Raw genomic sequence first — 14,417 nt, forward strand, 5'->3', positions numbered from 1 at the left:
TGAATCCAAAGCAAGTTCCAATTTCAAAGGCAGATTATGTTTGGGATTCCAACCTTATCCAGAATAGAACAATACAATCACTAAATCCTCTAACTGGCCACTGAACTGACTGAAAGACCTGCTTGCCGGTAAGACATTAAAATACCATTTTGCACAGAAGAAAAAAAAAAAAAAGATTGGGGAATGAAACAAGAGCTAACATGGAGCTACTTACGCTCTCTGGAACTCTGGGATGCTGAAAATGGTTTGCATGACAGCATTGAGGTAGCAGCTATTTCCCAGGTTCTTCATGCCAGTATATCCTGGGCCATACATGGGCTTGAGTTTCACTCCAGATTCCTGAATCACTTCCCATTCTGAGACTCTTGGTTTTATATCATTATCTCTTAGTCCATTCTCTGTCTGTAAGCAACAAGAATTTTTTTCCTTTTAATTTCTACCACTATTATATTGTTGCTGTCATCATCACACCAAATTTGTGATCTAATCTTGATAAGAAGAGCCAAACCATGGAAATGGGAAAATGAAGGTAACTTGTGCATGTTGGGGAAGAGATCGGGGTCAAAAGTCTAGCAGCTTGCTTATCCAATCCTTTGCAACATCTGAGACTACACCTAAGTTTTGAAGGTTGCTAAATAAAACAGGTTTCCCAGAAAGACCATTGAATAAGAGAGATTTTTTATTCATAATATTGGTAAGGAAATCAGTATACTATCATTTATTAGTTATTATATCATTTCTTAGTTACATGAAGTCTTTTGAAACTGGTTTAACCCTTCTCTGTTGCTTTCTAGCTTATTTTTAGTTTTCTCTTCATTTGGACAATGAAATACCTGTCTTTAAAACCATATTCCATTCAGACTTCTTAGAAAATTTAAACAGAACTGGAATCAACATCCATCGAGATACAAATTCATAAAAAGGACTTTTCTACTGCCAGCAACAGGAACAGGACCCTGTTTCCCCCTGTCTCTTTCTGGTATACCACACGGTAATCCATACTGCCTTCTACACTTGAGTGAAAGTACATATTTATTCATTTTTAATGTCTGTATTAACAAGACCTAGAGTGAAATTTTATAGCTTTACATAAAGACCCTTTCATTCACATTTTACTTGTCCATTAATTTATTTTTGCTCAATATTTTTATCTACTTACACAATTAACAGGCTTTCCTCCACTCATTGTAATTAAATATTCAATATATTATCTAATTGAATGACGTTTTTCATCTCGAAGGAAAATGGTACAGAAGAAGAGAAGTGACACATATAAACTGCTGACTACAAAGGAACTTTTTGGAAAGGCAATTCTCAGATTTGAAAATAACAATTCACTCATCTCAGACCTCAGAAAATAGAGCACGGACTGGCTGACTAAACTTCGCAAAATTAAATATTATCATAACAGTCTGAAGCAATCACACAAACATAAGCTACAAGCATCTTTTTTCTGTTTCTTCCTGCCCCCAGCTAGAAGAGAAAAAGAAGCCAAGAGGATTTATTTCCTACCACTTGCATCTGCAGCATATCAATCCCAAAGTGTGCCAAATGCTTTGCTATGTGCGGATCTAAAACTGGCTCCTCTTCATCAAAGGAATAGACATCTAGAAAAGCAAAGCAAACAGATGATCTATTGTATCATATGTTATTCCTTCTCTTTGTTTACTAACATTGCATTCTCAGTACAGGCATGCCTATGCAAGGTGCCTTATTCGTATTCTCTGGGTTCGGTTAGGACCAACAGACAGATGTATGCATATAGACCCACATAGCTTAGTAAATGTTTTAAATGTTTGACACAATCACTTCAACTCTTCTCCTTAGGGCAAATTACATGCCCTCACACTATTAAAACCTAAGAATATTTACAGCAATTACAGTATCCCCCCCCCCCCCCCCCCCCCCAAAGTAAGTAAAGAAATCTGTAGGGAAAAGAAGGAACGGAGAACATGAAATTCTTAGATTCCTAGACAGTCTACGTTTTGAACATCACAGCAAGAGATTCTGATTTTTTGTGGAGCTACTAGATACAGGCAATCGCATTAAAACTGAGCATGTGGTGTGGTGACTACTGCCAGTGGTATTTCTAGTACAGTTCAAGGAATCCAATGATTTCCTTTTCCCGTGGAGATGCAGGCAAAACTGTGGAAGTCTTTATTAGAAAAAGTTGGACTGGACTTAGAAGATTAATCTTGTGGTTAGGGAGAAAGGCTGATTTCATTATTGGGGTGTCTGGCTTTATTGTATGAGAGATTTAAATTTCAGCTCTAGCTCTAAAATTGGTCCTTATGGCCCATAAACATTTAGGAAGGGCAAAGTTCAAACTGAGGAAGGAAACAATATGTCTAGTGATATTTTCATTATGAAACCAAGTTTAACAAATCCAACAGAGGGACAAAATGGAGATAAAAACCTCATTTTTAGCATTTACCAAGCAAGACTTGTAATGAAGCTGAGTTTTTACCTGCTTGAGCAATAAATAAAGCTGCAGGCATCATATAAGGATAGGAGTTATAAGGCACCCACTAGAAAGACTTGAACAGGCCTTCCATCTTCTTTCTCTCTTTTCTACCCTATTCCTCTGTAGTTTATGAGTATTTCCCTGCTCTGGTCTCTACTCACACTGAACCCCAGAATCCCTCTGCCAGTCTGCCTGCACGCCTCTCAGCCAAGTGTCCTTCACACCCAGCAGAGTTTCTCTCAGTAACCTTGCTCCATGTGACTAGACCCAGGCTGACAGAGAAATCTGAACCAGAAGAAAACAGAAATAAACTTAGGAGGAGAGAGCAGGAATCCAGATAAAGGCTGTTCACAGCACAAATACCACCTCTGAAGGGTGGTTATCCTGCTCTCTCCTGGCAACTACAGACCTTGGCTTTGCCTCAGCCCATCACGTGTAAGAATTTAACAAGAAGGCAGTCTCCTTGAGGACTGCTAGTAGGAAACTCAAGCTGAAATGACAGGTTGAGGGCTAGCCACCATTCTAAGATCTAAATGCAACTTATAAATTTGGCAGCCCTACAAAAAACATTAACTCTCTCAAACTGAGGAATGGTGGTTTTGGGTCGTGCTGCCTTCTGCTGATCGGCCATCACACCCTCTATTAACATTGGTCCTCGTGACCCCTCTGGCATGCGTGGGGCTGTAGCTGCCCATCTGCTGGAATTCCACGGCATGGTAGTAAGCGTGCCCAGAAGACATGACACTTCATCCACACACATGAGATCACAACATTCCCATAGTCTCCTGGCGAGGTCATAGAACAGCCAAAATATCCTGTAAAGCTCAAACACCTTACCCAACCAAGATTACACATCAACTGATCTCGGATGACTTCTTTCAACATGGAAGCTTTGATTTTGTTTTTCCTCATTTCTGGTGAATGAAGAGAGAGACGCCCTCTGGGACTGCCGACCCAGAGCAACAGAAATGGAACATGTAACATTAATCTTCACTCAGGTTCAGCTCGTCTCATATATTTCAGTACTTTCTGCTGTGCAGCCAACTTAAATTCATGAGACAAAAATAATTCACTTATTTCAAAAAAATCAGAGGGCAGCGAATTAGAGAAAGAAGATAAGAGCCCCCAAACACAGGTCTGTAGTGCTCTCCTGCAAGAGTCTGTATACAAGTCAGCAAGTGTGACACACAAAGGCTGATGTCAGAGTAATAAAGTAAGAGGAATACAAGAAAAAAGCAAGAAAACAAGAAAAAGATGAGATAGGCACCACAAAGCATTATTAATCAGAGAATAATCATTGTTGTTTGTACTACAGTAAGAAAAAAAAAGTGACTATGCTACCTTTACTTCCTTTGCTTCTCGAGCTCAAGATTTATGCCTGTTCTGGCTGTGTGGGCATCACACTTTCCTACTTAAAGCATAAAGGGGAATGGTCCATGAAGAAACAAGGTGCACAGGATTCCCCAAAGAAGTATCTGACAATTATTGAGACTGAGATCCACAGAGCACTTCATTCAAGAACCTGTCAGATAGGGCCTCCCACTGCTGAACACCTATTCCAGTCCTCAGAGCAGTTTCAAACACGTTACCTCACAAATACTTCATATCAAACCCAATGACCTTGTCAAGAGAGGTAGCAGGTAGCACAGACTGCCAAGAAGTACTCAGCCTAGAGAAGCAAACTTGATTTCTGTGCATCTAAGGTCCTAGGGTGGAATACAGAAGTTTGGTTCAATTTCTGATCCGATCCCAGATCTGTTTGTTGAGAGAACACTACAAAAGGGGGCTAATGCCCCAGAAATCCCTCACAATGTATGCGACAGATTTCCCAAGAAAAGACAGGGAGCTGCTCTCCTCTGCTCCCTCTGTGTATAAATAGGGTAGATATAAGTGGAGTACTGGCACCACCTCTTTTTCCTTCTTACTGGTGTGAAAAACGATTAGGTTATGTCAGCAGAGGGACCAACACTTATTACTCCTCTACCATTACCTCTTCACCTCCAGCCCAGGGAAGCAGAAACCAGACAGACTTTACGTCACGATCAGCCATGGGGCCTCTTTCCTGCAGCTCATCTGTCATCCAGCCCTATAGAGAGGTTATGATTACCATTGTAATATAGATCAGAGAGAATGATTACTGAAAAGGAAACAAGAAAGGTTGGGGGAGGGAAGTCTTTTCTATAGGGACATCAAGTTAACATCATCCAGAAGAACAAAGGTCTGTGGAGAACAGCTGCTGCCCCTTATTCAGAGGGAAAGATGACAGCCTGTCCTTTGTTATCCCAAAGGCCACATGAGAGAAGAAGCAGCTGATCAGTGGGAGGCAGAAGTACAGCAGCTGTAGGAAAGAAGTACTGCTGGTAAAGATGCCAAAAAAAAAACCCACAACAAAAAAAACATTGAAACAAACACTAAAGAATATCATTTATTTCGTAGATGCAGTTGTAACCTACATCCAGGAAAATCCTAACCACCTTCAGTATTTGAGAGATTCAGACAGGAATCTTCTGAGACCAGGTTCACCCAAGGAAAAATTATTCCATTTGGGAGAGAAGAGAACTAATTTTGCTCAGTGTTTCTGTGGCACAGCTGGCAGAATCTGACTACAGTTTCCTTTCCCTGAAACTGAATAGGACTTACAGATGAAAAATTCTCAACTGATGTGTGTAAATAAATAAATAAATGGGCAGTTGCTGTTCTAAAAAGCTGGGTTTCATCCATATGGCCACCAGCACTAAAAAACAAACATAATCATGCTGTCTGATATTCCTTTTTTTTCCCCCACTCCTTACATCTGCAGCAAAGGATCTCTTTGCTTACAAGTTTTTCCACTTCTCATGGTTTTATTCCTTGTACTCCTCACACCCCATAACCCTCTCCACAGCAACACTGCAGAATGTCACACAATGAGAATATGCAAACAAGGATACTCCTATAGCTTTTTCCCCCTACCAAGCATGCATCACAGCAGCCCCATGAAGATGAGTGTTCATTACACTGAACAAAATGTTACTAAATCACAGAAAAACAGAACACTTCCCAGTAGATACAAAATACATGTTTATAAGAATGGACTTTTCTGACTTGAAAATCATTACTCTGTTATTGTTTCTATGTTATACAAAATTGAACCATTTGCCCTACACTACACAGCAAACGTAGCTGAACTGAAAATACTGTGAACTATGCTGGTTCCAAACAACACCATTCTTCCCAACGTATTATGAATCTACTATTATACAAAACCAAAATATTATTTATATCAAACATGAAAAAGGAGGAGAAGAACAGATTTTAAAAATGCAACAGCTCTCTCCAAATGGAGTGGGTAATTCTCGTCAAATTGATCAAGATTCACAAATTCACAGGGTTTCCCTTTCCATATCAGTTTAACAAACATTTGCACTGGAGGCACAAACCCACTTGGTAATAGATTTACATTGTTAGTCTCATGCACAAAAGACTCCCCATCTCAGAACCTGCCAAGTGGCTGACCTGCTCCATCAGGAGTGATGGTTCCCAACTTCACTGCCAGGGGATACCCCGTCTCCTTGTAGTGCTCCACTGCATGTCCATTCCCTCCACTGCCATCAAAGAACCACTTCCCACACAACACCGAACCGTCTGTCAGGTTTAGCCACAGATTCTCCCGCAGGTCACATTTTGAGCACTTCCAACCACTGCAAGAGAAACAAGCAAGAAATGACAAAAATGAGTAAGGCAGAAAGCAGTTCTGGATTCCCAGAATGATTCCCAGTTTGACCCAGTAGGACAAACCAAACATACACAGCCAGCCGGGAGCTGGGCAAGAGAATTGCTGGCTGAGTTACCGGTTTTAATTTTTATTTATTTATTCATTTTTAACTCTGGACTGTGTTAGCCTAAAATGAATAAACCTTGCTATTCTCACCTGGGGGGAATTCTAACACCATTGTCTAACTGTACAAGTGTTTTGGCATGTTTAGATGCCTGTAGCTCTTCTTCCCAGGAGTCAGGGTCCTGCTTCCTGTAGGGCGACTTTGCGCTGAGGAGTGCATCACAAGCTATCGTCACCTGGAAGGCAAAGGAAGATCAAACTCAAAACCTAACATGGTTCAGTGACTGGTGAGAACTTGACATTCAGCCTAGTTGCTAACCACACATTCAACTGCATATCAGTAAGACTATTTATATGTTTAGATACACCAGTATTTTTCTGGATTGCAGTTATTATTTTAGCAGGAGAGTAAGCGCAACATATAATACGTGAACTTCCCTGAGACAAGCTGTCACCACAATAAAAGAAGGAATACAGCAGGTAAAAGGAAATCCAGGAAACAAAGACAAAACAGATTTTAAAAATGCCTGCCTCTACTATAGCTGGATAATATCTTTAAGTAAAAAGAAGCACCATAAGTAAAAAAAAAAAAAAAAAAACACACACCATCTTGATAAAAATGGAAACAGGAGAAAATTCCTATCACCATTTGCACACACTCACTGACCAGTGCTGGTAATTCTTCTATGTTTGGTAATGAGATTTCATAGTGATCAGGAAATATAACAAGTTTTGCTTCATCTTCGTATTCAAAGTCATCACCGTTCAGATCACCATTTGTCTCTAGATCTGGAAAAAAAGATGGGGAATGTTAGGAGATTGTTCCAAGATCAAGGTTCCTAAACTGTGGCAGCAGTACTCTATGAAGCATTGCCTGCCTGGCATCAACCTAGAAACTTACACTGTCAGTAGTTTCTTCTGGCTAAAAATATTTGTGAAATCCTGATCTAAACTGAAACCTCACCATCCTGCAAGAGGATGTGCTGAGGACCAACATTTCCAAATTAATCTGATCCCCAGTCACAATCACAGTTGATCTGGCCCCTCTCCAAGCAGTCTGCTATTGCAGACACCTCATTCTGGGAGGCAGCTAACAAAATTTTGCTCACTTTGGACAAAATCAGCACGTAATACTGATGTGTATTTCGGCTAGAATCTTGAGACATTGTCACACTAGCTGTGCCTAAACTGCACAGCAGAAACAATGCACCTCTATTTCAGCACCCCATGTTTTTGGGATCACAGACCCGTCTGAAACACACTGTGGCCGTCATTCATCTTTCACCTGTGGCCTTTCCTCCCAGGATGTCCATGGATGGAAGTATTCCCACATCTCATCCCTAGCCTCAAACAGCTAAAAGCAAGTGCAGTTTATTTCTTACTGCAGCTTAATACAGATAACCACCAACCTCACTTAACTCTGGGCCCCTTTCACAGTTTGTACTACAAGCTTGTGTTTTGATGAAGGAGAAAAATCTCAACAGATGCAGTCTGCGACTCTAAGCTCTTCCTTACAAAGCAAAGAAACTGAGCATCTCCAAGCTGATGATCCATATGGCAACACATCACCAATAAATTTCATATAATGCCCGTATATGAAACTTGATTGTGGCCAGCATGGCAAAAACAAAAGTGCTGACCACCTCCTAAACACTACGAAGATTTCAACCTGTGCAGGTTCCTCAAAGATAAAAATCTGGTGGATGCTCAGGCAGGTTAAGAGGCAGCAAACCCCTCTTCCAAGGCTTGCGGGCACACACACTTCCCTCTGCCACCAGAGGGAACCTGAGGACAGCTCACATCAGCCGGTAATGGTTATCTCAAGACGTGTGTAAGGCCTGCTGGCATTTCCATTTCTTTAGGATAGCAACATTAAAAGTTTGTAGTATTTACAATCCGCTACACAGACAGCAGTGATGTGGCTGCCTGGGTTCAGAATTCAGGCAGACACTTCAGCTCACCTCACCAGCCAGACCGGCAGGCAGCAGCAACATCTGCTACTGACCTGACCCGCAGCTGAACTAGGGATCCAGAGATGAAAGACTGAGTATCCTATTAGCAATCATCCCCTGCCATCTAAGGACATCACATACTTAGGAGCATCAGCCTTTTGCTTGCGTCGGGAAGAGAAAAAGTTCCTTTTTACCTTTTTAGGCTTCATACCATTCACATTACTAGAAAAGCAAAACACGGCATCCTGTCAGTGTGGCATTCTGAATGTCTGACACAGCAGACGTTGCTCTTCTTATTTTACAGAACGATACACACAGCATCATAACAATTTCAGAAGAAAAAATAATGAAGATTTAACTTGCAATTCCACTTTTAATGGTGGCCACATAAAGCTGGTACACTTCCATTCCACTTATCTACTACTGCTGAATAAGGATGACAAGGACCGCTAATGATTTTTGGCAATTGTCACTCTGAAGCCGGTTTCTCAGTGTTCATGTCCAGCACATAAGGGTGGAAAGGACTTCCAAGGTCACACGCTCAAAGCTCTTGATACAGCAGACAACCTCATAAACTAATCCCTTATGTTCGCTGTCAGGCAGGCCCCTTAATGATGTCAAGTTGAAAATCCCCAAATAACTACTTACGCTTTCAAATCTTGGCTTGTATGCAGAGAGCCACAGCTGCTAAGTTTGGTAAGAAGTTCCACCTGCATTATATTTTCCTGTGTCTATGCAAAGGCCAGTGTAGCTAAGAAAGCATGAGCTTAGCTACAATAAAAGCAGATGACCAGTACATTAGGAGGCAGTGGAGCTCACACTATGTGAGGCTGACCCCATAGCCACTGGGCATCATGCATAGCCTGCAGGACACTTCTAATGCGGATTTTAAAACCAGTGCAGAATTTGACAAAGGAACAAGAGTAACTGTGGGAAAGAGGAGTGGGGGAATTCCACTTGCAGATTTGAGCATATTTGACTATAAGATAGTGTAACAATAAAGGCACTAAGTAGGATGAACTTTAAAGTACTATGCTTCATACAAGCCTGTTTCTTAGACAAGGATGATCTTCCAAGATACACTGTGCGTAGAAGAATCTCTGGGCAATAAAAGGTTTACTCCAGTTCTATGACTGCCACAACACAACCAAACAGTACACTTTCTAAGGAGCTGACAACTTGGTGGTGAATGTCCACAAGAACATTCCCATTCCAGCAGACGAACAGCTTTACAGAGCCCAGTCAGAGCCCCAATTAAACACTGTGGTCACTAAAGCAGAGTGCCCATAGGTCACAAGTGTTGTGCTGGGGGGCCAGGACAACAGGGAAAGCAAAATAACAGACACGTTAAAACAGAGGCTCCACTGACGTTATTTTAGGCGAAGAGTCAGTAGAGTAAATTTACTCCAGCTCCCAGGCGTCATTTCAGTGACAGTGAGAAATGCATTGCTGCTGGGCTGACTGAAAACAGCAGCTGGAGGTGGAAGATGGGGTACTGTAAACCAACCCACCCGAGGGGAAGGAGTGGACTTGCCCAGATCAGATTTAGACAAGTTACCAACTGATGGCACTAATAATAGGGGCATAAGGAGATTCCAGGCAGGACCTCTAAACAGGATATCCTGTGCGTATGGATGTGTCTGTGTGTGTATGAAAGGGAATACAAATGTGAAAACTGAATGAAGATGTTGACTAATGAGATTGCAATTAATTTTCAAAGCCTAGAAAGACAGGAATCTGGGCTTGACCCTGCTCTCACTGAAAGTAATGGACAAATTTGTGTCAACTTGGAAATGGAGGATTAAGTCTTTAAATCAAGTAATTTCTTCCTGAAGCCTCTAAATAATAATGAATTGTAAAAACACTTTGCATACTACAAGCTATTCAGTTCGTCTTCAAGCACATCTGAAACACCAACCTCAACAGACAAACTAATTAAAAATGAAGAAACAAAAGAAATATTTTACAGCCATAGCATTCTCCTTTATATGAAAAGGAAAAGCAAACCTTTCTACTAGAATCATTTCCATCATTTGCTATATGTAAAAATCACATTCACATTGCTTGCTACATCTCCAAAGCATTAATATCTCATTCTTGTTGCAAGATACAGACCTCATCCATGGGATTTCTGGTACAGTCACGAGTTAAACAACCAAAGCTCATCCACCAAAATTAAAATTCTGGACTACTTTGCTAACACCATTAGCCTTTTTTAAGCTAGCCTAAGTTCCACAGTTCCACCTAAAACAGCAGACTAAGGCTTGATTAGTGTAAGGTATTTGCTCACCATTCTATGCTCAAGCCAGAAGGCAACATGGTTTACTCATGGTCTGATCAGTTTCCCTGTTACTGCTTGGAAGCTGGTACAATTTTACTGGGATAAGATTTTAAAATATTGTCAGGACATACTAAAATCTTCCTAAGATACTTTTTTTTTTCCATTCATGACTTTGTATATATCTATATGTGTTTACTTACATAAACTCCTAGTGGTTAAAGTCCCCTTCAGAAGCTTATAAAACAGAAGCATCCTTACTGAAAACAGGGTCCTGCTATGGCTGCTATGAGAAATTGGAGAGCAGCTGTGTTCAAACCCAGTGTGGCCACTCTTACCAATGGTCATTACACTTGGAAACCCCAGCTTTTAGTATTACCACTGCCATTCACGGGCAGGTGCCAGGCAGTTCACACGTTCTCCCTGACTCCCTAAGTGAAAGTTTTCTCTTCCTTTCCGATGCCTTCTCGGAGACCAGCTGCCTGCCATGGATACTCCTCCCCAGTGAGGCTCCTCTCATCAGCAATTACCATCCTCACAGATTGCTGACAGAGCTGTTCATTTGAGTATTTGAAAACTGTTTTAATTGATGGTCTAAGTCAGCCCTGACTTTGCTCAAAACAGAGCTCTCACAAATTGCTGCACTGGCAGATACTGTTATGGTAACTGATCTGGAAGAGGACATCTGTCTATGGACAAATTTTATGACAGCCACTCTGGCAGCTCTCTTTAGACGGCAGTTTGGTGTCTGGCACAGGCCAACAGACACCCACGAAGAATGCACCAGAACAAGGCAGAAATGCAGAGAGACCTTCCTTAGTGTAGACATCTAGAAACTAGGAGGTGTAACTGGTTGGGTTGTTGTTTGGTTGGTTTTTGGACAGGGGTTGGCTTGGGGCAGGAGGAGAGAGGGGAAGGTACTGCATGCAGATCTGGTTTCTCTGTTCAAAACAGAGGTTCACTTCTGATTCATAAACCAAGATATAATAGAGAGCAAAATATAAACTATCACTCCTGATTTTCCGCTTGATAACCGTGCCGATATTTTCACTGAACCATCCGTGCCATCTCCCAGCCCTACCTTTCTGAAGAGCAGGAGCTAATTTAGGGCACCTCACTGCACACATGCGGTTAAAGCACTTCTCGTCTGCATTTTTCAACATCTACTTCTTCTATTGTTTAGTTACTCAGTAACACGTTAAAAATCACTTTTAGATTTGATCTACTGCCTAATTTTAAATCAAGCAGCATACTATTTCCTCATTTTTCAGTTCATTTCCAGATCATTTACAGTCACATTTATTCTTCATAATTAGAAAATTATTAAGGACTCTGCTGATAACTTTCTCCTGTGTAAACTGAGTCTCCAATCCCTTCAATACGAGGATCTTCCCTCTTATTCCATTCAGCCTTTTGACCAAGATCTTGCATGGAAGACCACAGTTCATTCTGTTAATCAAACTGCTCTTATGCATGTAGTGTCTGACTCTCCCCAACTTTTCTAGCAGACCCATATGCATTATTTCACTTCAGAAAAAAAGTGCTTTTTTTCCTATTATATTTATATGATTTTCTATTAATTCTGATCCTTTTTTTCTTCCAGACTGGCTAATGTGAAAATTAAACTTAGCAATGATATTTTTCCTGGTCCCATCATGCCATTTTTGTTTCTTTTTTCCCCTCAAAACTGGTGTCACATTGACCATATCATAGCCAATTTAAGCAGGAGGTCAAAGCATCTTCAAACTTGCTAGCCTGGATAGTAATGCAATGAGGACCATGATGTAGACAGTCTGCTTCACATATCACCCCAAATCCCCAGACAGCTGGCAGCACCTGAGCTGAAGTTACCATATCCACACTGCCTAGCAATACCTAAACAAGCCGGATTGAAGGCAGTTCACACATTTTTATGCACCACATTCTTATGCTTCCCGATCACAACCCAGAACTCTCACAACTTACACCCTCCAGCCTCCCCCATAAGGAAAACAAAACAAAACAAAAAAAAACAGCGCACACACAGACAGTTTGCTATGGATCTTTCAACGTCCAAGGGAAGATAAAGCTTCCAGTGGATTGACCCAACCAGTCTGTTTCTGTTGCATTTGCTGGATAGCAGCAGTGCTAGAAAGTAATCAATGAGCATCCAAAATATGTTTTCCTAATACTAAGGAGATTGAAAAGGGTTTAATATCCTTAATAGACTTACGTCAAAGAGGCTTATTAGAAGCAATGCAACAAATGCCAAAACTGGATTGGCTTTGTACACATAGCTTAATTCTCTGGGCCTTTGGGGAATTACTCAGACAGATACACCTAGAAACACAGTGATGTTAGAGTTACCACTGAGCATTCTCTATCCTTGCCTCACAGGATAAACCCGAAATGTCAGGGTACATATATATATGGGCTGATTATAGCCTCTTTGGTGCAGACCACTATCACAGGTGTCCTAGGTCACAATAAGAAAGAGAAAACCAAAACATTCTTTTAAGGCAAGAAGACTGGGAGCTCCAAACCAGTGAGCAAGATGATGGGTTAAAGAGATAAGATGCCAAATTTTGCTAACCATCTCTGTTGCTGTCATATGCAAAGTGATCAAACTAGCTGACCTCTCTGTGCTTTCACTTCCTCAGAAATGAAATGTCCTATGAACATGGACAGGAATCATTTCTGTATATTTAGGTATGGCAAAAAAAAAGCAAATAAAAAAACCTGATAAGCCAAAGAAGTGGATAGAAAGCATTTGGATGCATGGAAGTATTATCTCAAGGATCAGAGCAGAGAGTTGATATGGCTTTACTCCCAGGCAGCAGGGGCTGCAAAGAGGACTGCAGCAGAACAACAGACAACACGAGATACATTTTCACAACTGCATTAGATTCCAGAAGCACTGAAAAAAAAAAGGGGATAGTTCAGTGGGCTAAATCCCCCCAGTGAATCTGCTTTGACTTCAGAAGTCCACCAGGACCAAGGCAGTTGGAGCTGCTGCACCAGATCTATTCAGTGGGAACAAAATGCTCGTGCACATGGATGGAATTTAAGGACTCCTCCAACATGGCACATCATTATGCCATGTACACTGTGTGCCGGCATTCCACGGTGATAGGAGCCTCAAAGAGTTATGCAGTACATCAGCAAGAATAAAGTTAGACCACGTTTTTGCACCTCTTGTTTACGCGTACATTTCTGATTCTGTACAACCATTGCTGCATTGCAGCCAGCTTTGGTTCTGAACCAATCATTTTATAATCATCCAGTGGTAAGCATTAGTTTTGATGTAAAATGACTGTAAATGTCATCTGCAGCCTAACAGTCTCTTCCTACAAAAGAAATTTCATTTGTTTATGACTTTTATTAGACTTTTTTGCTCTCTAAGCCCTCCTTGCAAAACTTACTCCAGATATTAACAACAACAATTTAATCGATCATAATCTGCAAAGGCCTCTTAGGGACACATTCCACAGATCAAAGCAATTCAAATAGGAAACCATGCTACTGTTTCCACTTAGCCATAAGAGCTAGAAATTGTAATGAAAACTCTTAACCTCTTCATTACCAGGATAAAAATTCACTATTTCCTATTAATACAGAGAGAATAAATAATAGATGAAACAGAAAAGTACCACAAGTAGTGGGAGGAGAGAGAATATAAGCATTGCATCAAATTTCCCTCATCCATATTTATGGAACCCTCGGGTTTTCTGGGTAATCTGAATCAAAGGATGTGAAAGATTACATGTTTCTGTCAAAAGGGGTGTGGTAGGAAAACTGCTTTCCATGAAACAAGGGGATGTAATTGTGGGCACAATAGAATAAGAACTGTTAAAAGATGCTCATGATGTACGTACTGCAGCATTTACTACAGGAGAGACCACAACAATCAGTTAAAAGCATTTACCT

The 14,417-nt window shown here is 40.9% G+C and overlaps 1 protein-coding gene across 3 annotated transcripts in view; it reads right to left on the reverse strand.

Annotated features, from left to right (window-relative positions):
- The window catches only part of USP13 (ubiquitin specific peptidase 13), a 49,466-nt gene that overhangs the window by 20,590 nt on the left and 14,459 nt on the right, over positions 1-14,417 (reverse strand). For all 3 annotated transcript variants that reach the window (XM_067002276.1, XM_013174792.3, XM_067002277.1), the window contains exons 4-8: positions 6,949-7,070; positions 6,375-6,517; positions 5,960-6,144; positions 1,513-1,607; positions 215-402 (exon numbers count right to left, since the gene is read on the reverse strand). In XM_067002276.1, the coding sequence (XP_066858377.1) occupies positions 215-402; positions 1,513-1,607; positions 5,960-6,144; positions 6,375-6,517; positions 6,949-7,070 (733 nt within the window). The remainder of the gene's footprint in view (positions 1-214; positions 403-1,512; positions 1,608-5,959; positions 6,145-6,374; positions 6,518-6,948; positions 7,071-14,417) is intronic.

The sequence above is a fragment of the Anser cygnoides genome, chromosome 9, assembly GCF_040182565.1.
Source record: "Anser cygnoides isolate HZ-2024a breed goose chromosome 9, Taihu_goose_T2T_genome, whole genome shotgun sequence".
NCBI classification, from domain to species: Eukaryota; Metazoa; Chordata; class Aves; order Anseriformes; family Anatidae; genus Anser; species Anser cygnoides.